The sequence below is a fragment of the Pezoporus occidentalis genome, unplaced genomic scaffold, assembly GCF_034315485.1.
Source record: "Pezoporus occidentalis ecotype Australia unplaced genomic scaffold, CSIRO_AGI_Poc_V1 ctg3, whole genome shotgun sequence".
In the NCBI taxonomy this organism is placed as follows: Eukaryota; Metazoa; Chordata; class Aves; order Psittaciformes; family Psittacidae; genus Pezoporus; species Pezoporus occidentalis.
Window position 1 is genome coordinate 4,630,909 of NW_026914940.1, and position 27,493 is coordinate 4,658,401.

General features: G+C 39.2%; 1 protein-coding gene across 2 annotated transcripts in view; it reads left to right on the forward strand.

Annotated features, from left to right (window-relative positions):
* Positions 1-27,493, forward strand: part of FAM135B (family with sequence similarity 135 member B) — a 192,723-nt gene that overhangs the window by 35,272 nt on the left and 129,958 nt on the right. For both annotated transcript variants that reach the window (XR_009966306.1, XM_062626976.1), the window contains exon 2: positions 25,860-25,955. Coding sequence is in view for 1 of the 2 variants with exons in the window: in XM_062626976.1 (XP_062482960.1) it covers positions 25,879-25,955 (77 nt within the window). In the remaining variant the exon portion in view is untranslated. The remainder of the gene's footprint in view (positions 1-25,859; positions 25,956-27,493) is intronic.

Genomic DNA, 27,493 nt, shown 5'->3' on the forward strand with positions numbered 1-27,493 from the left:
TGTAGGTGTTTGCCAAGGGCCTGCTATGAAAACTCAGAGAACTGCAGAGCTTCCACCTACTTCCCTTTTGAGACAGATAGTACCTACAGCCCGCCTTGTCTGATTGCTCTCAGGTTGTAATTTTGATGTTGCAGAGTCCTGGGGTATGAGGAAAGGACATGAAGGAGGTGGAACTGATACCCTTTGTGTAACACTTGAAAATATTTCTTTTACAGTTATGACTGCTGAGTTATGCATTGAATTTTTGCTCTGAAATATTCTTGCTCCTGAAGAAAGGGCCACAATAGCTCAGTTGATGGCTTTCTTCACAGTTGATAAGTTTCTCTAAAGTTGATGATATTTCTCTACATATGCCGGCAAATATGGCACTTCAGAATAACCTTTCCCCTTTTATCCTTCCTGTTGTAACAACACAGATGTGTAGTCTTAAATGCCATGATTTAGTTATGCCTCTTGGGAGGGGATCACCCTTCTGCTGTGGATTTACTGTTTTTTCATCAGGCATCATGGTTAGATTAAGTTCTCTTTCATCATGGTATGGCTGCAAAGGACTGCATAACTTGGTAGTAGAATTAAAGACTAAGTCCAACCAAAGCAGGGACACCCCTGATGATATGCCAGGTTACACAGGGCCATGTCCCGTTAAGTTTCAAATATCTACAGGGGTGGAGATTTCATCACCTCTCTGGGCAAGTTCCCAGTGTGCTACCACCTGCAGAATGAAAAAAGTTTCCCTTACCTCTGATCATAATTTCCTTTGCTGCAACTTATGCCCATTTTTATATAAGTTAAATATTTTGGCTGATATAATCAACTCTGTCTCACATATAAGTTAATCCTTAGTTATTTATGCAGATTTCATAGTGGACAGAGAATATTGTTATAGAGAATTTTCTTTTTGCAGAAAAAGAGCACATAACTTTGATGTCAAGGATTTCAATTTTGTGTAAAACCTGGGTGCTCTGATTGACATCTTTGTTAGGCTAAAACTGTACCAGACCCATAGCTTCCAGCAGTAGGTGCAGGTCCTTGGCTTTGCCCATATCAGTCCAGATAACACAGAGGTTAGCACCATGAATAATCACTCCAGCTGTTGCATGCTCAATCCTATGAAACTTACCTCATTTCTCATCTGTGAACTAAGAAAGAGCAATTAGTTAGCTTGAGGATGTTGATGTTAAAATAGCATATGAACAGAAATACTCGGATAAGCAGAGAGGAAAATAGGTGAGGTATGACTCTGCAGAGCTGAATAAGGTGAGAAGACTTTCCTGCAAATGGTCACAATAGGAGTTCTTGCATAGATAAAAGTGTCTGCCTTCAGCCCAGGTCAACCCACCACAAATGTGCTGAACAAATAACACATATCAAGCTGGAAGAAAAAATTGTGAAGAAATGTATTAAACGTTTCTTTTCACTCCAAAACAACAAATATTGTGCACCTCTCAAAAAAAGAACAGCAAGAAGAAGAAAGAGCAAGCGACTTCCATGATTTTTCCACTGAAAATCTGCCATAGGAAACTTCAAAATTCAGCACTGATTCTGATTCAAAATCCACCCTTTATCTCTGAAAACTGTATTTAAATATTTCTGGGTTTTGATAATTTGTTTTTGAACTTCATAATTCAGAATTTAATAATTCTGAATTTCAAGAATATATTTAGAATTGAAATAGCTCAGTTTTTCATAATTTTCCTTTAAAATTTCAAAACCTTTTTTTTTTCTCCCTGTTTTGCCTTTGTGCAGTAGCAGATGAAAGTTTCCAGTTGCATCTGAGATCTGGAATTTACAGAAAAGAGTCAAATATTTGGAAAAAAATCATATTTTCACTGTTTCCTCTTTTGTTTTTGTCTTTCTCTTCTCCCTTCTCATAATCCAAGCATGGAATTTATCATTGAAAGAATTCAGACTTCTGCAGAAAATATCTCCAAGCTAAATGTGTAAGTAAAATAAATGGAAAAAAAACCACATCACAAACTCCTTCAGATTGGAGGGTTATTACAAAGTAAGACAGGTTAATATTTCCCTTTATGTTTTGGAGTTTGGCTGAATGATAAAACCAGCAGAACTTTGCTAAGAACAGTTGAATTCTTCCTATTGGTAAGAAGGGTCTTAGCATCTCTTGATTCCTCATTGTAGGTTCTTAACAACTATAGTAAATAGTTAAAACATACTGTTTAAAAACTAATAGAGCAGCCATCCCTGGTAAAATGAAATGATTGAGACTCCTGACACCACCTTCACAATACAGCTAATTAAAATAATATCAGAGGAATGCAGACCAAAGAATAAACTCCTAATCCTGGCTCCGTAGGGCATTATAACCCATTGGTCTGATTGGAGTCCTTTGATCTTTACTCAGCTGCTGAAAGTATCCAAGCAGCAAAGGAGTACACTGAAAACCACAGGACTGATGTTTTACACTGCAATCAGCTTCCGTGTATTCCATCCCCCTCCATGCGCATTATTTGCTTGTTGTTGGAAATTTCACTGTATTTTTTCTTGGCTTGGGAACTTGTTCTATTCTTGTAGATAAAACCTCTCCAGATGTGGGGGCTGCCTGAATGGGTGCCGGGGATGTCTCTTAGTGTCGCTGGGAGACGACCTGGGACATGTTCTCCTCATAATTACCACCTGCATGCACAGACACTCTGCAAGTAGGGCAGGTTGTGCCTTGCCATGCAGATGGCACATATACATGGTGATCACAAATATCTGGTGATTGGAGTGAGTTGAAATGAGAAGCACTGATCCCCACTGAATCTGATGGCAATATTAGCCCCATTGTTCTCAAGGGAGCATCAGGATATCTTTCCATCTCTTCTCCAAAATACCCTCAGTGTTGCAGTATGTATTTTGCACTTCTGGCTGGGAAGGAACATGCTTGTCCTGATGCTCTGCACAGAGCAGGAGAACCTGTCCTGCTTCCCTATGACAGTACTGCCCATAGCTCTGTGCCTCCAAGTAATGAATTCATAGCAGCAGGGACAGCTCAAGCTGGCAGCAATGCCAGCCTGCATTAGTCAAAGGGAAGGCACATAGTGAGCTGCTGCAGAGTTCTGTTTATCCTTTTGGCAATAAAAATCCCACTGGTGTTGAGGCTTATGATCTACTCCGACACTGGATTTCTGCCCCGTCTCCAATTCTTTGACTGCAAAGCCCTGCTAAGATCACCTTTTCTTAGCAAGAACTGGCTTTCAGTAAATAAAGCAATAAATACTATAAGAAACTCAGTCCAAGGGACTTGACCCATCATGATTTTTTCTGCCTGCCCTATGGTATTTTGTGGAGATTTTGGTCTCTGCTCTCCCTGTAGCTGGGAAAGAATGAGGAGAGACTCCATGAGCAGAAAGGACCCTCTGCTTCCCCAAGCCTGTTGAAGCATTATTTCTGCTTAAATTAAGCAGCTTCTCCTGCATAAGATGGGTGCAGTTCCCTAGAAAACTGTTGTATCTCCCTCCACCTGAACTTCCAGTCTCATCTCTTGGCTTTTTTCTATTGTGGTAACATTCCTACTGTACAGTCTGTTAAATATAAGATGGGTAGTTGGAAGATAGCAATGTTTGTTATAGCAAATGAGGCAATAAACGCCTGAGGTTATGATGGACAGAAAAGTCAAGGTATTTATCAAATTGCCAAGGGAAATAGCTTTGCCAAGTGTTAAGTAATAAACTTCCAATTATCATTTTTATACTCCTGTTGCAGAATGCTCCTCAGATCAGATTTGCTATTGTTGGTTCAGCTAAGGTGAGAGGTGAAGTCGTTTGGCTTTGTGATCAGAGAAGAGATCTGTGTCCCTGTGTGTGCTATGTACTCACAGCTGTGCCTCTGCAGTTCTCTGATACACTTGTTCCTTTCCTTTTCTTGCCTGGGGACTTTCTGCAGCCCTGGATTAACTGACCTATATACTGATATTGAGGATTTTAAGGTAATCCACTAAATGGTTCTTAGAAATGTACTTACCTTTATATTTGGAAAGATGATTATACTTGGTTATTGTTGTTGTTATCACTGTAATATCATCCTTCTCCTGATATGGACTCACCACCTGTATATTGGTTTCTCTGTCATCTTCCTTGTGCTATAAGAGAGAAGGATTTTCCCGTCTGCTGGAACTTGTTTTCACATGCTAACCATCAAAACACAAGCTGTGTTTAACTTTCAACCTGTCCTTGATCTCAGAGAAAGTGAAGTCAAGCCCAGACGAAATTGTCTGTATGATTTCTGTGTTGGTTGATGAGGAAAAAATACTAAAGAGAGAAAATCCTCAAATCCTCAGTAGTCAAACAAAACTAATGCTCTAATGTAGTTTCTTAGAGCACAAAGCCATATTGGAAATACTGAAAAATTCTTGCAAGCAGCTTACTACTGAGCAAACAAAACAGGCAAATTACAGGCAGGAAGTAGCCGGAAGTGAGTAGTGAACAAGCTCAGGAATTCATTGTGGTGTTGTATTGTATGGCATCAAGAGTGAGTACACACTTTAAATAGTTTTATTTCTGTCTGTTTAAATAAGTTATATTTCTGCCTTTGATTCTGAAAATGTAGAGAATGGGACACAAGTGATCACAAACAGAATAGTTTCCATACTGAGTGAGCCAAATAGCCTGGTGTGTCCAGCTTGGCCTGGGAGCCAGGGTGTTACTGCAGAGGTCTGGAAGCATCTGTAAGGAAGATGGCTCCGTGCTTCTTCTGACTTTCTTTGTCTCTGAAAACATGTCACAGGCCTAAAGGAACCTTTAGTTTGCTCGTTTATGAATGTGCTTATGGCATTCTCTGTTTTCAGCACTTTTTTCCTTTTCTGCTTTTAGCAAACATTTCATACAGTTATTCAATAAGGATGATAATATAAGTTCACTTCCCAGGGGAATATGGAGATGAAGCACTGCTGATGCTCCCATATGATAGGTTTTGTAGAACCACTAATGTTTACCACTGATATATTATCCTTACTATTAAGAATAATGATGAAAAGAATAATAATGAAATACTATGTTTTATACCAGTGTCTATACATAGATGCTCATAAATTTGCTTGGAACAGGTTGCACACGGTCAGTTGCTACTGACACATCCCGGAATCCTTTTAGCTGATCCCCTAAATATTCTTGAGTATAGAAACAATTTTTCCTCCTCTTCAGAGTTTATACTCTCCCCATCTTATTTTTATACAACATTCCTGTAATTTTTAAGACCTGCTATATCTGGAACCAGCTCCAGCACCTGCCTGCTTAGCCAGCACTTCACAAACCAGCTTTGTAAAAGCAGTCTCTTTGAAAACCTGCTTGTTAAAAACCAGGCTTCCTCACAAGCTTTCTAGCATACTGAATTCCCCCTGAAATCCAATGTGTTCTTTTATACCTCTGAAATAGAGAGTGATTTCGGAGGGAGGCTGTGATGTGCTGGATCTGTAGAATTACAACCTGAACAGCTGTAGCATCACTAAAAGGCTTACTCTGGAGAAAGACCGTGTTGCAAATGAGGTGTTCAAAAGACTGAAAGTTCCAGCTGCAGCTTGGTAACTGTACCTGCTGTCAAAAACGAGACTCCCCAAGAAAGTCCAACTCTCTGCACATTTATAGTTTGTTCTTTTAAAATACTCAAATTTCAGAAAGCTTGAAAATAAAGGGCACAAGTAAGGATTTTTGCTGATTTAAAAGTGATGGAGTTTCAGATTATGAGATCCCTGACAGATGAATGACTATAGTTAGATCTCTGAAGGATAAGGACTTTGTCATACTCATTTCTCTTCTGTCCCTCTATGGGAAGTTTTTGTCCCACAGACCAAGGGTAGTAAGGGTGGGAGGTATCCGAGGTCTCCTTCAGAGTTTAGCTTATTAGACGAAATATTGATGGAAGGTGTCTTTTGCCAAAGGAACATGTTGTAAACTCAAGTGCACACACCTTTTGGAGCCTATTCTGCAGTAGAAAATCTTCTGATGGACGACTGAAAGTGACAGACAAGAACTGCTTAGAGTATCAAGACTAAAACTGCAAAAGCCAGAGGCAAAATTTACATGTAGGAGTTACCAAGGAAGGCATGAAGTGAATGCATATAGTAGTAAATAAAAGTTGACTGTTTAAGCCATGTATCTCCACTCTGACCCTTAGAGTACATCCTCTAGTCCTCAAACCCTCTCCCTTTACAGCCTTTGAAACCAGGACTTTGGTTTGGGGTGAAAGCATTCGTAGACACAATATTCGAGGTGCAGTTTACTCTTTGTCATATGCTTTAATCACGCGCAGAAGATGCTTTCTGGACTGGACTACTCGAGGGACCTTATCAAAAAGATGCATGTTTTAAAGCTGCCTGATCCCATTCAGCTAGGAAATGGAAAGAAAGCTGCTCAGCCCAGATAAATTTATATCAGGCAGGCCTTATACAGAAATACAGATACCAAGAGAACTTTGCTAGTGAAAGCTCGGGAAAGGCACTGGAAGAGGTGGAAAAATGGCATTGAGAAGAAGGGTTCCCAACCTTAATTTTGACATAATATGGCTACAAATACCTGAGCAGTTTTGTGCTTCTGGATTTTGAATGTTTGAGAAATGTGGGCATTTTGTTATGCCTAAAATAGCCACTAAAAACCAAATTGGAATTTAGTGCAGAATCTGTGCAGCAGATTCTACAAACGCAACGATCTGGATGGAAGATTTTTCTTCAGAAGGGGTTGTTTCAGATTTAAAGGGGTGTTTTGGCAAGTTCCAAGGGTTCTCTCTATTGGGTTTATTAAAATGAGTCTCTGGTCTCAGCTTGCTGCTCTCAGGACACAAATTGCAATCATACCAGAGAAATATAAACCAAAAGGAAGAAAATTCACAAGTTCTTATCCAGAATAGATTCATGCCCTTATTTTCACCTCTAGGTCTAGTGACAGATCCATAAAATACTGTAAATGTCAGCAGTTAATTTTAGAACTGTTTTGATCTTTTTCTTAATGTTGCTGTAAGGATTTGGCTAAGAAAAGTGTGTGGCTTGTTTCAGAGCACAATTTCAAATTTGCATTGAGCTGCAAGAATCAATAAATTCCAGCTCAAACTGTGAATCTTCTGATGCTTTTCTAAATGAAATCCAGCATTGTGTCAAGGATATTTTTATCCCTCTGACACAGAAATCATGTTTTTCGGAAGCTTTAGCTGCAGAAATAATGGCTTATTATACAAGAACAGAAAAGGACAAGATATTTTAAACAGACAGTGTGAAACATTGTCCCATGGTGTAAGTAGGCAAAAAACACCCTTGATCTCTGTCAAATTGAATTGATATTCACTGGTTGAACACCTGACTATGGTGAGAAATATTCCAGATATCAAGTTGTTCAGATTCCATGCTGTTTGATAATTAATGTTCTTTGTGAAGCATCAGCCCACAAACCCATTCTGCTTGACAGATTCGTGAGAACGCTTTTTGTAATATTCAGATTCGTTTGTATCTCCTGATCTTAACAGTGACACACAGTCATGTGCAGAAACTTTGAAAATAGCTATTTTACTGCTTTGGATGGGAGTGGGACCTCCTCTGGAAAAAGTTTCATTGATGGCCACATTTGGAATGTTTCATAAATGAGATGCAGAATTTAAGTTATCTTTTACTTCTACAGACACAGACATTTTCTGCTGGCTTACTATGTATGTCAAATATGGTTGTGTACAATGAGTAGATTTCAGTAGAATCACATCTTATGTCTTAGTACGTCCTTAGTATATCCTTATTTTAACCGTGCAGGTAGAAACAAGTTTCTTTCACTAATCTGAAAAATAAACAAGAAAAAGAGCAACTCCCACAGGTTATTGCAAGTTGTTTTACCTAAAGGAAACATCTGGAAAGAGGGGTAAATGTCAACCTCTACACTGTACCAGAAAGGTGTACAATGTCAAATTTGTTATTTAGCCTGCAAAGATTTTTCTTCTACAATACTGAAGATGCTTTAGAATTTAACAGATATGGTGACAAAGTTCACTCAATGTTTCAGATGCTCATCGTGAAATTTGTGTGGGAATCTGTATCACTAAAATAATAGCCTTTTGTGCTCTCTAGTGCACATGGTGTTTATTGATAAAGTCTTAACAGTGATCTCAAATGTAACTTTGGAGTAACAAGAGATAGTGTTTTGTATCTTCTCATTTTTCTGTTATCCCCAGATAGGTGCTTAATAATCATAGACAAAGTACAAAGCTATTCTGTTGACAGCAGCATGACCAGAATTTTACCCAACATCATTACTCTTATTGCAATCAGTACATTCCAGGAATCACTGGGCTATTACTCAGTGTGTGATGTTGTCTTTGCTGCCAAGATTTTATCTCAGAAGACACACAGATGGTGTGTTTCTGCATATAAATACAATGTAAAAGTGCTGGAGCAGGCTAAAATATGTTCATACTGCAAGAGTTATGTCCTGCAAACAGGACTCCAACTCTGCCACCCTGACTCTCCTTTGAAGCACAAGGTGAGCTTCTAGACCATGAAATGTATGTCCTGATCTACATTTGATTTTACTACCTAGCAGCTCAGCTGCTATAAGGCCTGAAACGCACACTTGGGAAATGCTCTGCCATCTTCTGTCTGCTATGAGGACATTATGGAAACACAACTGCACTTTCATTATGACAGAAGCTGTAAATAGCTTGAGTTGTCTGTCTTCATCTGCTTCATAGTGATATTTATTCAAATGCGGAAGAACAGAATATTTCACAACTTCCTATTTATGGCCTGATGAAGTCATGTGCCTGCCATAGTGGTTTGTTCTGTCTGCCTAATTTTCAGCAGTGCGTGAGAACTACATTTCATGGTTGTCTGGCTGCTAACAGGAGGATGAAATCAGAAATCCAAGATGACTGTTTATACAATACAATGAGTTCAAGATTGTGATTAAAACTCTAAAGACTTGTTGAAGCTTTGCCCCTTGATATCACACATTCTTCTTTTCTCAGATTTCAAGCTCTTTTTAAGACAGGGATCTTATGAGGCACTGATAACTGATGCTGCTGATGAGAACATGAGTTGGAGAAAATAAGCCTTTATATTTTCTTGCCCAGAATGTCAGCCCATCACTCCTGGGAAAGCAGTGGCTTTCTGTTTTGCTGCTTGGTTACTTTCTTCTAACAGTAATTCATGTTTCTTTAACCCAGAGGAGCACCAAAGTTCTCTCCAGCATACACATCTTTAATATCTTTCTGTGAGCTGAAGAAAGTAGCTATTTCACAGTATCAAAACTGGAAATTGGTTTGAAACAGACAATACAGCAGTGGAAATTTATTAGCTGGAAAATATAATTCCCTATATTGGGCGTTAAGTGAAGGGAAATGGAACTTCTGCCTGTGAGTGGAAAGAACTTAGTTTCCTGTTATATTTAGAATTTTATTTTGTTATTATTTAATCTTACCATTCCATTCCACGAAGCATTTAAAATTGCTGAGAATGGTTATTCTGATGTTCATACACAAAGTCCCTACATCAAAATTTTGTATCCATTTTTAAATCTTGTGATTTATGTTTCTGTTAGAGGTGTGCAATCTGCAGGTCAAAGTTGCATTTAGATGCCTAACAGTTTTTTAGCAGATAACTATATAATTGAAAATCCTGTTTCCTGTTAAGGAGATTGTTTTGAGCTGTTTTTTGGAGAGCAGTTAAATCTAGCAATTTAAAATTTAGAGATTCAAACGTATCTTAGGTGTCTAAAGATAGGTATGGTTGTATATAGTTGTATTTCTGAGAGGCAAGTGTCTGGTTCTTGATCAGTACCTGCTTTTCCAGAAGTGGGATTTCTCATCTGTCTTTAAGAAGTCTGCATCAAAGATAAGCACCTTTAGTTGGTGGAGAGAAAAGAAATGACTCAGTTCAGTGTAAAATGAATGTAGAAAAATGGGTCAGAAGGACCTCTTTCTAAAGGTGCCTATTTTTCTCTTTGCTAGACACAGCCCATATGTAGAGATAGACAATGTATATACCTAAAGTAGGTGAGATGGATTTCAGTTTGAGAACTGGATGCTTTCCCGCATTGAGACACCTACATTTAGTTGTTAATGCACACATAGTATGTAGAGATGCAAGTGTTAAAGCTTCCCTTGCAGCCAAAAGAGATGCACTCACAAGAGGTTGAATTAGTTCAGCTGGGTGACCGTTTCAGGCTAAGTTCAATCACTTTCCAAGCTTTAATTGTTTGTAGGCTTTAGAGGAAAGATTCAGTTGCCTAACCATAAGTATGCAGTGCTATTTGAGAGGTTTTGGGATGCCTCATCTGATATTTAGCTGATGCTTCAAGAGGAAACAGAACTCCCCTACATCGTGAGTAAACTGACAGTTGTGAATAGATGTCTTTTTTTATACTGTAGGGGGTATAAAATGACACTAAATCTCTATGTTTAGGCATTGGAATTTCTTCCTAGGTGTCTAATTACTACTGAAAATAGAGTTTCAGTGATTTTGTATCTAGTGTCATGGGTGAAAATACTAGCGGTTTGACATTCTGGTTATGCATTTGACTCTGCAAGATGTCCAAAATTACCGGTTTCCCAAAGTATCTTATGTAGATATAAACATTCAGAGGGGTAAAAATGAGAAGCAAAGATGCCATTGCTTCCAAGAAGGCAATAAAAAGACCCTGGAGGCCCTCTGTTCATTGCATCTTATTTTTCAGATCAAATTTGAAATGTTGGCTTGCGCAACAAGCTAGCGTATAAAACTCAGCATGAGATGCAAACGTGAAGCTAGTTTCAGCCTTGCAGGCCCATCATCACTTCTATTATAAGCTATGGAAATAAAATCATGCTTCTGACAAAAGCTGTTCATAATTTTTAAATCAGTTAGAACCTCTACAACAGAGGTAAAATGAGGTCATAAGAAATACAAGCAATTTGCTGAGGTTTGTTCATGTTTTGTTAAGCTGCATATAGCACTGAGTGAAGTTTTCCTCATGTTCTACATATCGATTGGATTTATAATACAAAAATGAAAGCCAGTGGGGATTAAGCATTTGACTGTGGGATACCAGGAATGATTAATCTGTTACCTAGAATTAGGCTATGAAATCCCCCAGGAACAGAGCACATTTGTACTAAATATTCCTGCACTGAGCAAGGTGTTCACAGGATGGGAACTTTTGCTTAGATGATGTACCTATTTTTGCTTATAGCTTTATGTTTAACTGCATTCTCTTGACTTCAATTTCACATGCATCTCACTTTCTTGTTTAGAGGCTGAAGAGCAGCCCTCTGCTTGTTTTAACATAGGTGTTTGATCCATGCCTGACAGTCATGTCAGATCTTGCTCTAGAAGCTTCTTCTAAGTGGATTTTTCATTCTTAAGAGATCTTGAATGTTCCCTGTGAGGTATGTAAATACAAGGAGCTCAAAAATTTAGCAGGGTCATGATTTGGAGGCTGGTTCTGTATAGAAAATTTAGGGACTTAGGAAATACATCTGCATCTCATTCTTGTTTGCTAAAGATTCCTGTTTTGAGTAAGAAGTGTTTAATCCAAAATGCTGTCCCAGTTTCTACTTGGGTGATGAAATTTCCTCTGCTTATAGATAACTTCTCTGCTTCTGACCAGATTTTTTTTTCTTACTAAATTCTTGGCCTGGAGTACGCAAAGCTGTTTTGGTCTGGTTTTTATCTCAGTAGCCTGGTGTGTGATTGTGCAATTGGAGTGTTGTACAAGATATGTGTGTGATATATATTTTCATCAAGATATTCTTATTCCTGGAATTGCATTATATTGGTGAAATGGGAGCAACATAATCAAAATGACACCTTTTCTGGCTGCAAATTGGTCACAGGGAGTACACGGTGTTGGATACATCACTTCATTTTGCTGAGATTATCCCAAACAGTATGAAAAGGTGCTGCAGGAAATGTCCTAATTTCAATTTCATTACACCTTTTAATCCAGTTTTTTCCTTTTTCTGACACTTTGTAAAAATATCTATCTGGACCAGCGGATACAAGTAGCATCTTCATACAGTGTATTGTTATTGGGTGAATTTTTAATGTTCTAAAGACCTTAAAAAGAGTGGTAGTGAACTTTCTGTCCTTACTGAAATGACAAAACAGGATTTTAGGTGGGAAAGCCCTTACCTGGGAAAATTCTTCCATGATTTCCAAATCTGCAATATTTCGTCTTGGGAAGAGTTCCCATGTTTCCTAAAATCTTTGCCCTCATAAAATCACCAGAATTCGGTATCAAATGTGGTTTCTTACACAAAGTACCATGTGAAATGTCTTCTACCAACTACATTCTTTCCCCAGCTTTCTTCTGTGACTTGCTAGAGATGGGATACTGAGGGAAAAGGAACCAAATATGGGTTTGCTATGTATATTTCTGCATTGTCTTTATTCTCCAGTGACTGTTACTGGAACTGCTGCCCATCATTTTTATAGTTTGAAATAATGTTGATGTTGTAATGAAAAGATTACATATCCTTTGATGTCATTCCTCTCTGCCTCAGCTTTTGGAGTGATCACAAGGTTAAAACCCTGCTGCTTCCATCTTCCAGCTTTGTTACTGTCATCTACTGACAAGATTGTCCTGTCCATAGACTTGTCTGTGAAAGAGGAGTTAGGAGAGAGCTTAGACACTTACCTAGACCAAGAAAATACTAAAGAAACCTTCAACCCTTTGCTTATAAGGCACTCAGTAACTCATGGAATAAGGAAGTTTGTACATAACAGGTCTTTCCACTAGTTGTAAAGATAATCAGTTCCCACAAGAGGCTCCCATGACCATTTAGATCCAAAACTGAGTTCCTTCTGTTACTTCATATCAACCCCACTGAAGACCATGAAGGGCAATACTGCTCAGAAGATTTCAGGGCTTGGTCTGTGCTAAAAATGACAGAATAACAGCTCAGCAATGAATGCAGTTTAATTCCATTGGAAAGCAGCGCGGCCTCAGAAGCCCGATTTGAAAGGAGAAAGTTTCTCAGTTGCCCACGCCTCAGCAGGCGATTCTCTCCAGGGTGTACAGCTGATAGCAACACAGTTCTGCCTGATTTTGGCAAGAAGCAAATTCTCCTGCCATCTGCTTAGACCTTGCAAACTGAGGGCTGTGTCTAAATAGTGGTTTCTATAACTTCAGGTTATGGGTACCCTGGTTGTCTTAAACCAGCCTGTTTGGGCCCTGGTGCCAGTGTAAATTGTGGCTGTATGTAGTTCATTACAGGCTGCAAAACAGCTGCAGAGTGTTTTCCTACTGTGCATTCTGTGCTGCAGCTACCAGAGTGTTATCTGCATCAGAAATGTGCAGTTTACTGCTGGTACATCTCCCGTATTCTATGGACATTGAGTCTGCTTACACTTAATCATTGCTAGGAAAGCAGAGCTTGAAGGGACATGGAGGTGGTGTGGCACAATGGTTGCCTCAGCCTTACTAGAAATCTGTCTGCATTGCCCAAGCTTGCATGGCTGGAGGTATTTAGGCACAAGAAAGAGGATTTTAGGGAAATAGCCCCAGGTTGGATATCTTTATCTTGTTAGCATATATCCTTACTCTTCAGGCACAATTTGCTTTGCAACTCAATAAGTGTGTTAAGGACAGCGCCAACTCAAACACTTAGATGGTTTGGAAAATCAGTCATTTGTCACATGTTATTGCCAGTGCCCCCAGCTCTTCAAAGGGAAATCTATCTTCCCATCCAAATGAACCTCAGGAGCTCATGATCCATCCAGCAAGCTGTTGCTCATTTGAGAAGAGTCATTGGATCCATGAGATGACCAAGACCAACATGACAGGTTTGTCAGGCAAAGCTTGATGGACAGATGACCTGAGACTGGAATAGGAACCAAGGCTTCCAGGAAAAATTACTGTCTTTTTGTGAGGAAAACTTGCTAGCTATGCAAAACCATCCTTCTGGTGAAGTTTGCCAGGACATTGGCCTGAATTTGAGAATGACGTTTTTCTTGTTTTGATAGACTCTACAAGCCTCCTTTTACTCAGCAACTGTACCTCAAACCTTGTTGTGTTGGCTTCATGTCCAGCAACGGCTCACTTGGCCCTTTCTTTTTTTATCACAAATCAAGCAATGCCAAAGAAGTCAGCCTTTTCCTCTGTTTGTAAACTACCCAATTTAGTCCTTGCTCTATGGCAAAATGTGATGCAGTTATTTATATCAACTTGGCCCCAAGCACTTAAAATACGTCAACATTCTGATTATGGCTCTGCATATTTTATTGCCATTATTTAAATCCTACTGCTCTAAGCCAGCGTCTGTTCCTGTTATTGCATTCCAGTTTAATATTTACTCTCTGTCCAAAGACCCATTGTAATGGAAAATTGTCTACAGGTTTTTTACTTTCTACAGTAGTCAATGCCCTTTGGGATAAACATTTGCTTTGACATTTGTGTGAAATTTGTTAAATATTTTACAGATGAGGAAGGCTATTAAAAAAAAATTAATTATTTGGTTGTTTTATTTTTTTGTGAACCTGAGAGTAAAACACCATTTCAGTATTGCAAATATCCCTTCATCCTGTAGTACTGAGACCCTAGCTCTGCCGATGCTACTCTGTCTCTCTCTGTCAAGTTCTGTCTCCAGCATCTTATCTTCTTCCTTCACTGTCCCAGCCTTTGAGTGGTTTTGGTGATAATAATCGAACACAGAACTGCTTGTCAAGCTTTCAGTGCTCTTAGCTCTTCTCTTGCTCAGTGCATGAGTCTCGTTTGGTCCAGCACTGCAAATATACAATTCAACAGCTCCTTACGAGCATCGAGTAGCTTCAATGATTCCATATGAAACCTTAACACAGCTGCTGATAGTGGTTGCTTTGTTAGCAATTTCAGAGAATTCTATTAAATAAAAATGGCTGTGTGAAGAGTCTTTAACTGGATCAGATGATCAAGACATCAGAGAACCTGACTTGATAAATATGCACAGAACCAGCAGTCCACTTTTGTTTCCTGGGATCCTTTATCTTCCTTAGAGCACATCTGAAATCAAAAAAAAAGAAAGAGACTCTTCTAAAGAGTTCATTCTCATTCCCAGATCTTGTCTGTCTTGAACACTGAAAAAGGCAGCAGTCTTTTTGTAGATCTTGGTCTGATAATAACACAATGGATTGCATTAGGTAAGGAGATAATGGAGATTCCATGGTCAACCTTATCTTTGGCATTTTCCATCTTCTAAGAGCTGAACACCTTGCAATCCAGTGATACTCCCACTGTTGATTCCAGATAAATGTCTTCATATGTGTCATACAAGGCAAAATGGTTGAGGGGAAATAAAGGCAAAATGTTGTATCATTAACTTTTGAGGAATTGCTGGGGTTTTTTCTTTATCTTTTAAAAACACATATAAGGCAATAGTATCTATAGAGATGCACATATTCTGTCTGTCTCACCCTTTACATGTGTGATTCTGCAGACACATTCAAAACCCTGATTATATGTGCCATTTTGCTATCAGTTACGTTAATCTAACTAGATGTGGACTAAGCCTACATGTCTACATCTGAGCAAGTTACCTTTAGGTCCCTTGGTAGTGAGCACAGTACGTACCAGTAGTCACATGAACCTTTCTGAGTGTATTTGCTAGATCTCTATTGACTATAGCATGACTAAACACCTCATCCATATGAAGGTATTTCTATTTAGTGAGATTAATCTCATGGGCAAATGACTATGCTTCAAATGTTTCACAAACAGGGAAAATCAGTGGGATTAATGTAAAGTATGTGCTTACTTAGGATGTTCTCAGAACATCTAAAGGAGAATATACCTTGTCCAAGTGATTTTGATCAGGCAAAATGCAATATAAGCATTTAAAATCTGACAAGGACAGCTGATTTTACAGCAGAGTGCCATGAAATTTTTCATGACCAGAAATGAAAATACAGTCAGAACAGTGCCCAAAGCCATAAGCCATTCGCCTTTCACTGTCTTAACTGTTACTAGTTCATTAGCCGTCACTAGTTAATAGCATCATGGTGATGCTCAAGTCCCTCTGTTATCTACTTGGAATCTTTCATGATGTCTCTATTGACATGACCATTTGTGCTCAAAATCAGATACCTGCTTTACTTATGCATCAAGCAGCCACATATCTTTTACAAGAGGGTGCATCTCATCCATCTTAATCTCCTTTCCAGCCCTAGAGCACCTCATGCTGTAATATTTCCAGGGAGGTTCTTGATCAACTCGCTGTCACATCCAGATGTGGCCTATTCAGGAGACAGACAGAATTGACCTTTAGCTGCTTCTAAATATTTGAATGAAGTCAAACATCCTGATATACTTCCAGGGACTTAGTATAGACCTATGCCCATGCAATTTGGAGATCAGTGAGGTATGAAGTCAAGTAGAACTTAAGCTCATACCTGACTTACAAAAGGCTCTTTTATAAGTATAGGGAAAAAAAAAAAAAGATATAGTCAGTGTCTAAAGAGCTCTAATTTCCTGTATGAAACCAACAAAAAAAAACCAAAAAAACAGACTGAGAAGAATATAGTGCTTATTAGTGAGGGGATCACAGTCAAATGTGATAACAATGGCTAATTCTGTCTGAGTGTTTTAAATAGGTTTCAAATAACTTGCTGCTTTTTGATGCACTTTGTGTTTCTAAGACTGACAATGGGAATATCAGAAGAAAAGCCTCAGATGAACAGTGGAAATAAGACACTGCTGAAGATTGAAGATGATGATGTTCTTAGGAGTCTGGAGTTTTAGCTCTCATGTTGTGCATGAAATTTTAAAACCTCATTCTCTATTGAAGGCTATAAAGAAGAAATACAAGTTAGGAAAGGAAAAGGTAGGGAAGGTGTGAAGAAGAGAGGATTATATAGCAGTGGGAAATTAGTCCAGGTGAAAGTCTGTATTATCTCCTTTTTCCTTCTGTTTTTCACTCCCTCCTCTTCTGTCTGAATTTTCCCTGCTGTTTCATTTTGTGCACAATACCAGCAGCAGGTTATTATTAACTGGTGTAAGCAGATAGTGATTTGTGCTGAGCTGAACTCAGAACTGGTGTCCTGACAGGCACATGGAAACAGAGGACAAAATGAGGTTGCTCTTCATTCTTTTTTTCTGAGTGACCTGACCTAAATTTGCACAGCTGTGCTCACATTTAATCCTGCCTAATAGCTCAAAGGCTTTATATCTCTTAAGAGCAGCCTACTGGCACCTGAAATTATTCAGGCTCTCATTCAGTTCTGCCCTACATATCCTCTGGCACAACCTGTTTGGTTTTGGCTCTGTTTTGTTTTTTCCCTAGTAGTTTTATTCCTCCATCTAAATACCCTTGAAATGACCAGTTTATGAAGGGTATGATCTAGACCATTATTTCTCAGCCTTCTGAATCTGGTGACCTGTGCAAATTCTCCATCATGAATTGGTTCTACTAACAGAATGTGAGACAGATTTAAGTAAATTGTTGCCTTGTTTTCTCAAGCTACTTTCTTTGGATTCATTTGATACACTCTTTTTTCACCCATGACTATGTGGACTGTATGTTTGAAGTTATCGATCTAGATTGAAGGTTTCAACTGTGAGGTGCAAGTGATTTTACTCATAAGACTAATTTTGCTGCTGGAGGTTAAATGTGTTCCTACCCCTAGTGTTTCACTGGTACTTTGTGAATTCCAGCTGTGCTTGAAAAAGAAAAAGAACAGTGGAGTACATAAGTGCAAAAAAAAGTCACATAAAACAAAACTGCTCCTTTATTTGCTCCACTCTGAATACTCTTTGTGTTATGAGTAATTCTTTAAAGGATCATTTGTTATTTGTCTTCTACATCTCTAACTCATCAGGTTTGGTGGTAACAATCAGCAAACCTTGAGAAAAGTGATTCATGGTGTTGCACTTTTAATGAACATATGCTTAATGCATCTGACAAACTTGAGGGTACTGATTTTCCTGAGAACATTGAACAGCAAACTTTCTCTTTTTTTTAATGTTGGAAGATTATTTTCAGGGCTTGTATCCAAACTGAGTTAGCTCTTTAGAGTAGAAAATAATAAATTAGCCTTTAACATTTTGAGCTACGCTGAATGCTTATGCAGTGGAAAACCAAGTTAAATAGATATGATTGAATGAAACTATGTGCCTTGCATTTGGTTTTACTTGTGTCACAAGCCTTTGCTTTGGCTTGCATATTGAAGAAAAAATGCAAAGGATTACAGCAGACTGGAAACCTAAAAACCTTAGCTAAAGAGCTGTAAGGGATTATTGCTATCTTGTGCTGCGATACTATCATTCTGTAAAATATACTGGGCAATGTTAGATGGTTGTAATGATTGGAGATCTTACAAAATAATCCCCGATACTTCCATGACTAAAAGGAGCATTAGGAGGTTTCTCATGGCTAAGGATAACATGATTTCTGAAGAAAACTTGAGACTGAAGCTTGAAATGGTAATACATATTAAAACAAACAGATAAATCACAGAAGCAGTGACCTAAAAGTTCACTGAAAGCTCTGAAAGTGGATTTTGTATGTACGTTTAGGAAACAAACTAACAAGACTTCTGGTGAAGTTCTAAGTCATAGAATCATAGAATCATTTAAGCTGGAAAACACCTTTAAGATCATCAAGCCATATCATCATAGAATCATAGAACAGTTCATATTGGAAGGGATCTTAAAGCTAATCCAGTTCCAACCCCCCTGGCACAGGCAGGGACACCTTCCACTAGACCAAGTTGCTCAAAATTCTGTTCATCCTGGCCTTGAGCATTTCCAGGAATTAGAGGGTAAGGAAGCCTGACAGCTGGGATCCTTTGCTGAGGGTAAGACCATTGATAAAGGAGCTGGAAAACAGGCAGGAGTCCTCAGTCTTTCTCAATGACTCCTGTCAAGTGTGAAGGACAAGCATCCCTTCAAGGAAGAATTTGAAAATTCCCAAAACAGATGGGCTAGCACTGAGAGATGTGCTCAGTATCTGAGGAAATTAGTTGTGTTGGAGGTGATCTATAATGACCTAGCATTCAAAGACCCACAGGAAATCTGGTGCATGCGGTCCATGTGGTAGAAGTTTGTATGAAATGCACTGATGTCACACTGGAGAGATGTGGAGGCATCAAGTACAGATGAACTGGCCAGACAGCTCCAAGAATACGAAGATAATCTCACTCCCTCCATGTGTGCCTGTGTCTCCACTGTGGACAGACTGACCCAATAAATGTTTGAACAAGACAAGAAGGGGAAGTCTTCCTCATGTGCTCCAACCAAGGCCTTGGCTACCAGAGACCCAAGGAGTGATCAGTAAGACTCGTTCATATGGCCAGTGCAAAAGTCTAACGGAGAGTGGAGGCTAACAGTGGCATATCAAGCCTGAACAAAGTCACACTGCTGCTGAATGCTGCCAAACTGGATGAAGACGATCCATGATTTGAGTTGCACATCATGGGCATTACTGTATCAGGGATCCCTTGTTACTAGCCAGGCTAAGAGCAAGAAGAGGAGTTTATTGCAATGTTAAACCCTACAACATGGCTTTTGTGGTTTAAGCCCAGCCAGCAACCCAGAACCACACAGCCGCTCGCTCATTCCCACACCCCTCTTTCCTCCCCCACTCCCGGAGGGATGGGGACGAGAATCGAAATAATGTAACTCCCATGGGCTGAGATAAGAACAGCCCAGTAACTAAGGTATAACACAAACCACTACTGATGCCACCAATAATAAAGATAAGGGAAATAACACGGGAAGAGAATACAACCGCTCACCACCCGCCGACCAATACCCAACCTGACCTGAGCAGTGATCTAGCCCTTCCAGTCACTGCCCCTGGTTTATATAGTGGGCGTGATGTGCTGTGGTATGGAATACCTCTTTGGCTAGTTTGGGCCAGGTGTCCTGTCTCTGCTTCCTCCCAGCTTCCCCTCCTCCCTGGCAGAGCATGAGACCCAGAAAGTCCTTGGTAAGAGTAAGCATTCCTGAGCAACAACTAAAAACATCGGGGTTATCAGCGCTGCTCCCAGGCTGAAAGTCAAAAACACAGCATTGCACCAGCTACTAAGAAGGAGAAAAATGACAGCTACTGCTGAACCCAGGACAGCTGGCCCAAGGAAACCAGGGATGGAGTTTTTAATGGACGTAACTTTAAATTGCTGTAACCCATGATTTGAATTGCATGTTGTGGAAATTACTATAGCAGGAACCACCTGAAACAATGGAGGACAAGCCTTGCAGGCAGTGCAAGTGCAGCGGTGACTGGACCTGAGCTGGCTTTGGTGCCTTATAACTCCATGCAATCACACCACCTCTCCTGTCCAGTCACCGTCATAACATATGAAGACCAAAGCCACAGACTAAATGAACTCAACACACATTTGGTTGACATTTGTGGATGTTTATGGACATTTCACAGACATTTCACAAGGGTGGTCCATAGGCTAAAGGAATAATATTTATGTATTATGTCAAAGGAATGGTGGTAGGTAATAGGAATATATTGGACAGTGTGGGACCTGAGCATGGTGTAAATGCCTAAGCAATGCTGGGAAAACAAACAAAATCATTTTAGGAAAATAAGAGGCATTCTGAATAAAATTAAATGCCAACTCCATCCTAGAACAGTCTAAAAATATTATATTTATGAGATATCCAGGTTCTAGGCCTTTTTTTGTTGGTGATTTGTACCAAGAAAGGATACAATGTAAAATATTGTAACTACTTAGTTTTGTTAAACAAGCCTTCTCATTTCTTCATATCTTTAGTATTGTGTTTAGACTGCCTCCTTTTAAAAGTGTACAGAAGGTACCTTGCCATCACCCAAAACCTTAGACAAGAATTACTGGCTTGATTGATTTTAACAAAATGAGGTCTTACCTTTTGAAATCATTGTTTTGTTGAAGACCTCATGTTTCCCATTTTCCTGGGGCATGGAGAAAAAAAGTGAGAGGTTCTGTATGCCAGAGGAGGGTTAATGACAATGTTGTACTGAAAGGACTTACTGACATTGTGGCTGCTTTGACTCAAGCAATTAATGCATGCTCAGACATGGCTATTGAGATGCAATCACTGCTGTAAGAACTGGGATCCAGTTCAGCTGCATGAAGGTGAACATTGGAGCAATTTAATTAATAAAGAAAAATAAACAGAAAAAGAGACTTGGTTTAATGACTGCTTCTTCTAATTCTTTATTCTCAGAGCATATTCCTGTGTGTTTATCATTCTCCTACTGTTCCTTACTCAGAATTTTACAGCAGGTGAAGTCATTTGTAGAGAGGAGAATAAGGGTATCTCACTGTGACTTCTAAACACTTAATCAAGGAATTCTTAAGAAATAAATAAATAAATTAAGGCCAGCTCACAACAAATGCCTGTTTCTGAAGAAATTAACAATGAAATAAAAGCTTTAAAAGCAGTAAGGACAGTGGTGCGATATTGAAGATAATATGTGCTGTTTTTCCAGGAGCTTCATTTTCCAGCTGTATTCTCTTAGATGAATGTCTCTAGATTTATGAGTCACTGCCCTTTATCACATGGTGTTTTGTTCTTTTGTCATTGGTATTTTTCTCTTTTCTCTTTTTCTTTTTTTCCCGGCTCCTGTGATAGAGAGGGACAGGAATAGTGAAAGCACTGAAAAAGTCTGCTTGATTTTTCGCTCAGATATGATTGAACAAATGCTGGAAAGTTCATGGACTTTCAGAGCACGCAGTGTCCTGTCCTTATTTCCACCCTGTTCTGTCCCCATCTCACCTTCTTCTACTCCCCTTGGTTGGGTTGATGCTGATTGCAGCAGAAAATTGACAGGCTTGTTTTTAACTTCAAGGCGTTTAACAGTTGTGTGTGTGTGGTACATAATCAGCTACTAGTCTGCTGTCAGAGGGCTCAGTCAGTTGACTGTATCTCTAAAGTGTCATTCACACAAATACTGTGAATCAAAAAGATGCAGAGAGCAATGGAGGATAAAGATGGATAAAGCTTTTGCAGTATGGCCAGTATTGTATGTTGTACTATCTCGAATACAGAAGGCACCACCACTGCCAACAATGGAGATATGGGGAGTAAAATGAAGCTTTCCCTTAAAAATGCAAGTGAGACAGTCTCTAATCTTTAAACATACAGATTTTCATAGAGTTTTATTTGCATAAAGGATTCTGATTTTCAGTTATTGTCTTCTTGCTGCAAGTAAAATCCTGATTGAAATTAACTGTCTCTTGCCAGGACACCAGCTGTAGTTGGAAGGACAGACTGTCAAAGTGGTGACCTGACTTGTAACATTGGTACATGTAGGACAGCAGAGCACAAACAGTGGCACTAGCAGCACCTTATGAAACATTCCAGTGCTTTGGAGTGATGAAAAAGATCATGGAGACTGCTTTTACAGAAGCATATGCCAAAAACACTTCCCATGTTGCTTTAGTAGTTTAGTAGCTTCACATTGATATTTGCTAGTGTTGCCTTCAGTTCTCTTCTAGAAAATGTAAAGATTTTGACTTATAAACAGGCATTTAAAAAAAACACAGTCAATTTTTCTCCTTCGTGGTAGCTGGTGCAGTGCTGTGTTTTTGACTTTCAGCCTGGGAGCAGCGCTGATAACACTGATGTTATTAGTTGTTGCTCAGGAATGCTTACTCTGACCAAGGACTTTCTGGGTCTCATGCTCTGCCAGGGAGGAGGGGAAGCCGGGAGGAAGCAGAGACAGGACACCTGACCCAGGCTAGCCAAAGAGGTATTGCATACCACAGCATGTCATGCCCGGGGAGGTAACTGGGAGTTACTCAGAAGGGTTCTTCTGGGTTGGGCTCATTTCGGCAGGTCGTATCATATTCTCTTCCCTTGTTATTTTCTATTATCATTATTATCATTGGTGGTAGCAGTAGTGATTTGTGTTATACCTTAGTTACTGGACTGTTTTTATATCAGCCCATGGGAATTACATTATTTCAATTCTCCTCCCGATCCCTCCAGGAGCTGGGAAGGAGGAGGAGGGGAGGGGGGTGTGGAAGGAAAGAAAGAGGGAGGAAGAGGGGGGAGTGAGTGAACGAGCTGTTTGGCTAGGTTTAAACCACGATAGTGTACTAAAGCCTTCCCAAGAATTACCTCTGTGTTTTTCTTTAACAAACTTCTCACTAGATAAATGATATTTCAGTGCTGGCAATATCTCAACCAAGGTTGTCCTGCACATTAATCAGTGAGTAAAGGGTGGTCAGATGTCTTTCACAAACCTTGGATTTTGAAGGGCTACGATCAGGTTCCTTTAAGCAGGCACCTCGTACCTTGGTGCATCATTTTAAGCACTTGTGTTTTCTTGATCCAGTGGTGCCTGCAGCTGTTTTACCAAATTTCAGAGCTTCTTTCATTGAAGAATGATGTCCATGTCTCTGAGCAGGTTTTCTTTGAACCTAAGTGCCATGATGATAAGCTGCTTCAGAGCCTCCTTTTAGTACCTGTCATGTGTTCCCTACCCCTGCTCCTGGGGGCTCAGTCCATATAGACATCTGATGTAGTATTTGTGGGCTCTGATCCTCTGGTGTGCTGGTGGGGTGGACAGAATTCCAACCTGGTGTACTACTTATTTACTCCTTCATTCTGGTGATCAGTGAGGCAAATAAGTTATGGAAACAGCTGGGTTTTTTTTTAGGACAATTCTTTCACATTTTTTCTGAAAAGGTATAAAGCATGCAAAATAAAATGTAAATACAGAGAATACCATTGCGTGTATTCCCATGCATTTACTTTTTCTTTTACCCTAGCTAACCCTATTTTCATGTTATACTTTCTGTCTTTGACGGTACTGGTGTTGGTCTGAACTGGCTGGTCATCCACTCACACCTCTCCTCTTTAAACTGGTTATCTTCAAAAGCATGGAGTTTCCTTTGATCCTGAGATTTTGGTCTAGGGAAAAATGCCTCAGCACAACATACAGACTTATCCAGAGGCAATTCTTCCAGTTAGCACTCTCCTTGAGGCTAATACCTTGTCAGAGTATTGCTTTGTAACATTGTGTGGTTTTCTCTTGTCTTCCTACATGCAGTCTGCTTTGCTTTGATACTGCACACTGAGACGAGACTATAACTCACATAGCCAGGTGGATATGTCATACACATTCCTTATAAACAATATACAGCTCCTTAGAAACGAGTGCAGAAAGGTAAAAGAAGAGAGAATTAGTCTCATTCCTGTTGAAACAAGGAAAGAAAAACAGAATGGCACTTTGTCAAGTTTCAAGTTTCCTTTGCTGCTCCTAAATCATACCTAACATGGGCTAATGTAAAGTTCCTTACCTTGGAGGTATATTAGAGAGCCAGATGGATAGGTTAGCAATTATCATAGAATCGTAGAATGGTTTGGGTTGGAAAGGACCTGAAGATCATCTAATTCCAGCCCTCCTGCCATGGGTGGGGACACTTCACACTAGACCATGTTGCCCAAGGCCCTGTCCAACCTGACTTTGACCACTGCCAGGAACAGAGCATTGACCTTTTCTTTCTCACAGTTATAAATGTGTGTTACATATATTGCATTCATCTCGCGTCCCATTCTTGTCATTCCAAAGTCAGCATCTGCACTATTAGTTTTTGAATGAAAAATCAACAACCTTTTAACTCTGGGATGAGTACTTTTTGAAAAATGAGTACTTTTTGAAAAATGTCCTCTCATTTGAAAATGAGAGGACAGCCAGAATGAAAACATAGTTTAAAATAATCAGTGTAATAAACCAGTCAGTTGGAAAATTACTAATCAAGAGTGAGCACTGAAACTTGTCAGAAAGCTACAGCCTAATGCTTGTCTGAGGACTTCATGTATCAATGTCCTTTTCATTCCTGGTTCATTGGAAGAAGCAGTAAAATCTTTGAGTGCCATGGAAATTACTGATTAGTACATATGGAGAAATTCTTCACTTGGCAGTCTGAGCTCTATGCTCTTAAAGCACCTATGTCTCAGATAGGGGGATTATTAGCAGCCCTGACGCGGGTCATGCTCGGAGTTTGTACTTGGGTGCTATCAAACAGCTACTAAAATGATGCTTTTGAACATGTTAAAGATCTCTATCTGTGGAGATCTATGATGCTACAGGCAATTTCCAGACAGCTTGCAGATTGCCAGAAGTAAACTTGAGGGGAGGAAAGGAGGAAAAGGTAAATAAAAAATTCAAAATCTGTCCAAAATCTGTAAAAGCCCTTGGCTTTCCTCTGCTGCAATTAGGGGAATGCTGAGGTTTTACACTGGTGTATTAAGTAGGGCTGGTTTGGAAATGTACTTTCACAAAGATTCCTTGAGGTTGCTTCCAACCTGGATTATTCTATGATTTTGATGAATTTATGAGATATTATCTGTAAGTGGCTGTAACGCTTCAAATCGTGATCTGGCTGTTGTAGCCTATTAGGTGCTTTGATCGCCAGCATTTTCCTTAGAAGAATCTCATTCATTAATGTTTAAATTATTCATATTTCTTCAGAAGCTTCCCTTCTGGGACTTTAGTTAAGTCATAGGAAGGGTCAAAAGCAAGAGACAGCTGAATTCTTGTTCTCATCTGTCTAAGGCTTTTGTCTTTTGGGCCTGTGCTTTTATAGAAATGAGCTCTGCTGACCCTGGATATCTGCCATTTGATAAAATGGGAAGGAAAAAAATCAATTTCCCATATGAGAGTAGCAAGAGAGTTAATTAAAATTTGCTCTGAGATTCTTGCACATAATATGTTATTTACTTTTTGCTTCTTATACTTTGCATAATATTATCATTCTGTCCTCAGGCTTAATTAGACTTTTTACCTCTCTTAATTACTGCTTTGATCTGGCTTTTAGCAAGTTTTCCTGAAGATGGAGCTGAATGATATTGCTGGAAAGGTTCCAGTTTATTTCAGTCAATTTCAAGCTTTGCATGAACCCAAAGATGCTGAACAAAAAGTAGTAATCCATTCATGGGTTTTGTTAAGTAAAATACTTCAAATGTTCATAATGCCTCTATATATGTGTTGTTTAGGTGATGACCTGAAAAAATCATGTCTGAGGTCCAGGGAACGGTCGAGTTTTCTGTGGAGCTACACAAATTCCATAATGTGGACCTCTTCCAGAGAGGGTGAGTTGATGTTTCCATTAATTTACGGCTGATAACACAGGAGGAGTTTACAGAAAAGAGTTAAACTGCAAAACAGGTTCTTTTCTGCCAAATGCAGTTATATTTCATGCAATCTTCAAGGCAGGGAAGGATGTCAGTGGGCTTTCATTGCTGTCAAGGAAGATCAATGTACATTACTTTCACTATAAAGTCAGACTGACTGACTTGTTTTTGTAATACAATGCTGTAATGCTCCAAATTACTTTAAGCATCTGTTCAGATATAAGTACGATAGCTGCTTTAAATGCTTCTGGGCTGCTTTTGAGCCTGTGTGAAATTATAGCTGTATTGAACTATAAGGGAAACATGTTCATTTTAGGGTCATAAATCTGATGGCTATATTCTTTTAATGAAATTAGCTAAATCTCAGCATTTCACAAGGGAAAATAAATGCTCATGTTTGCCTAAAGCTCTGTTTCTGGTGGATATACTGTTTTTTCACATCCCCCTAAGTTAGAAGAACATGTACAACTTCTGCTTTACTTAATTTGCCCTATTCTTTTGCGCCGCTCTTCCTAATAGTTTTTTTTTAACAACCTGGTGGCTGTGGAGAAGCCTGACCACGGGGGAGTTGTTACTCTTCTTGCATATTGTACCTTATATGTGTTACTCAGTGAGGAAAAGATAAGGTAAAGAAACACTTTTTGAGGAGACCAGAAGACCCAAATAGGTCAAAAGAAGGTACTTCACGGACAACAATGGGTCTAGTGAAGTCTCATTTTCTTTATGAGGACTGATGAATACAGAGCCCTAAATACTTTCTCTCAAGCCTTAGCTTGGTACAGGGGTGGTTCACAGCAGGTTCGCTCATCAAAAACACCATTTCCTGCAAGGAAACCATGGAATTGTTTCAAGTATTGGGATAGATAAGGTAGAGTTGTTCCTATCTGTATACAGGCTTCTTGTAATGTGTTTTTACTGTGATGAGTTATGTGGGAAAGATGCTGTGAACTTAAATGAAGGAAACATGTCTCTATTTTGTTTTAACATCTGGCATCTGTCATTCTGTTCACATCTTCAAGTGAATAAACACCAACTTTATGTTAGAAAGCATTCTGACTATACCAAGTACTTGTCATATATATATATATATATGCACACGTATAAAGTGCTCTGTGCTTGAGTTGTTTGGTTTATCTGAGTTATAAAAGAACCCTCCTGTGTCTTCTGGTCCTTATGACCTTAGAAGATAACTCTAGCTATAGATTTTTTTCTTGGTTTCTGGTGATGCATGTAAATGTCTTTGATCTTCCTCACATTTGAAAATCAAGACTTGTCTGTGGGTTCAGTGATTGTTTTGGACTTAGATTGTAGGATGTATAGAGGTTAGCCGGGAATCCTCCCACTTTGGATGTTACTGTGTGATGGGCTGCCTCTTTTTTGTCATATTAGTCTGCTTTTGCATTCTATGATTCCCATAAACTCCTTTTGTTGGCTTTGACAGTTACATCAAACCTCTGGTGTGGGGTAAACCTGGCATTAACACAGTTAATATATTC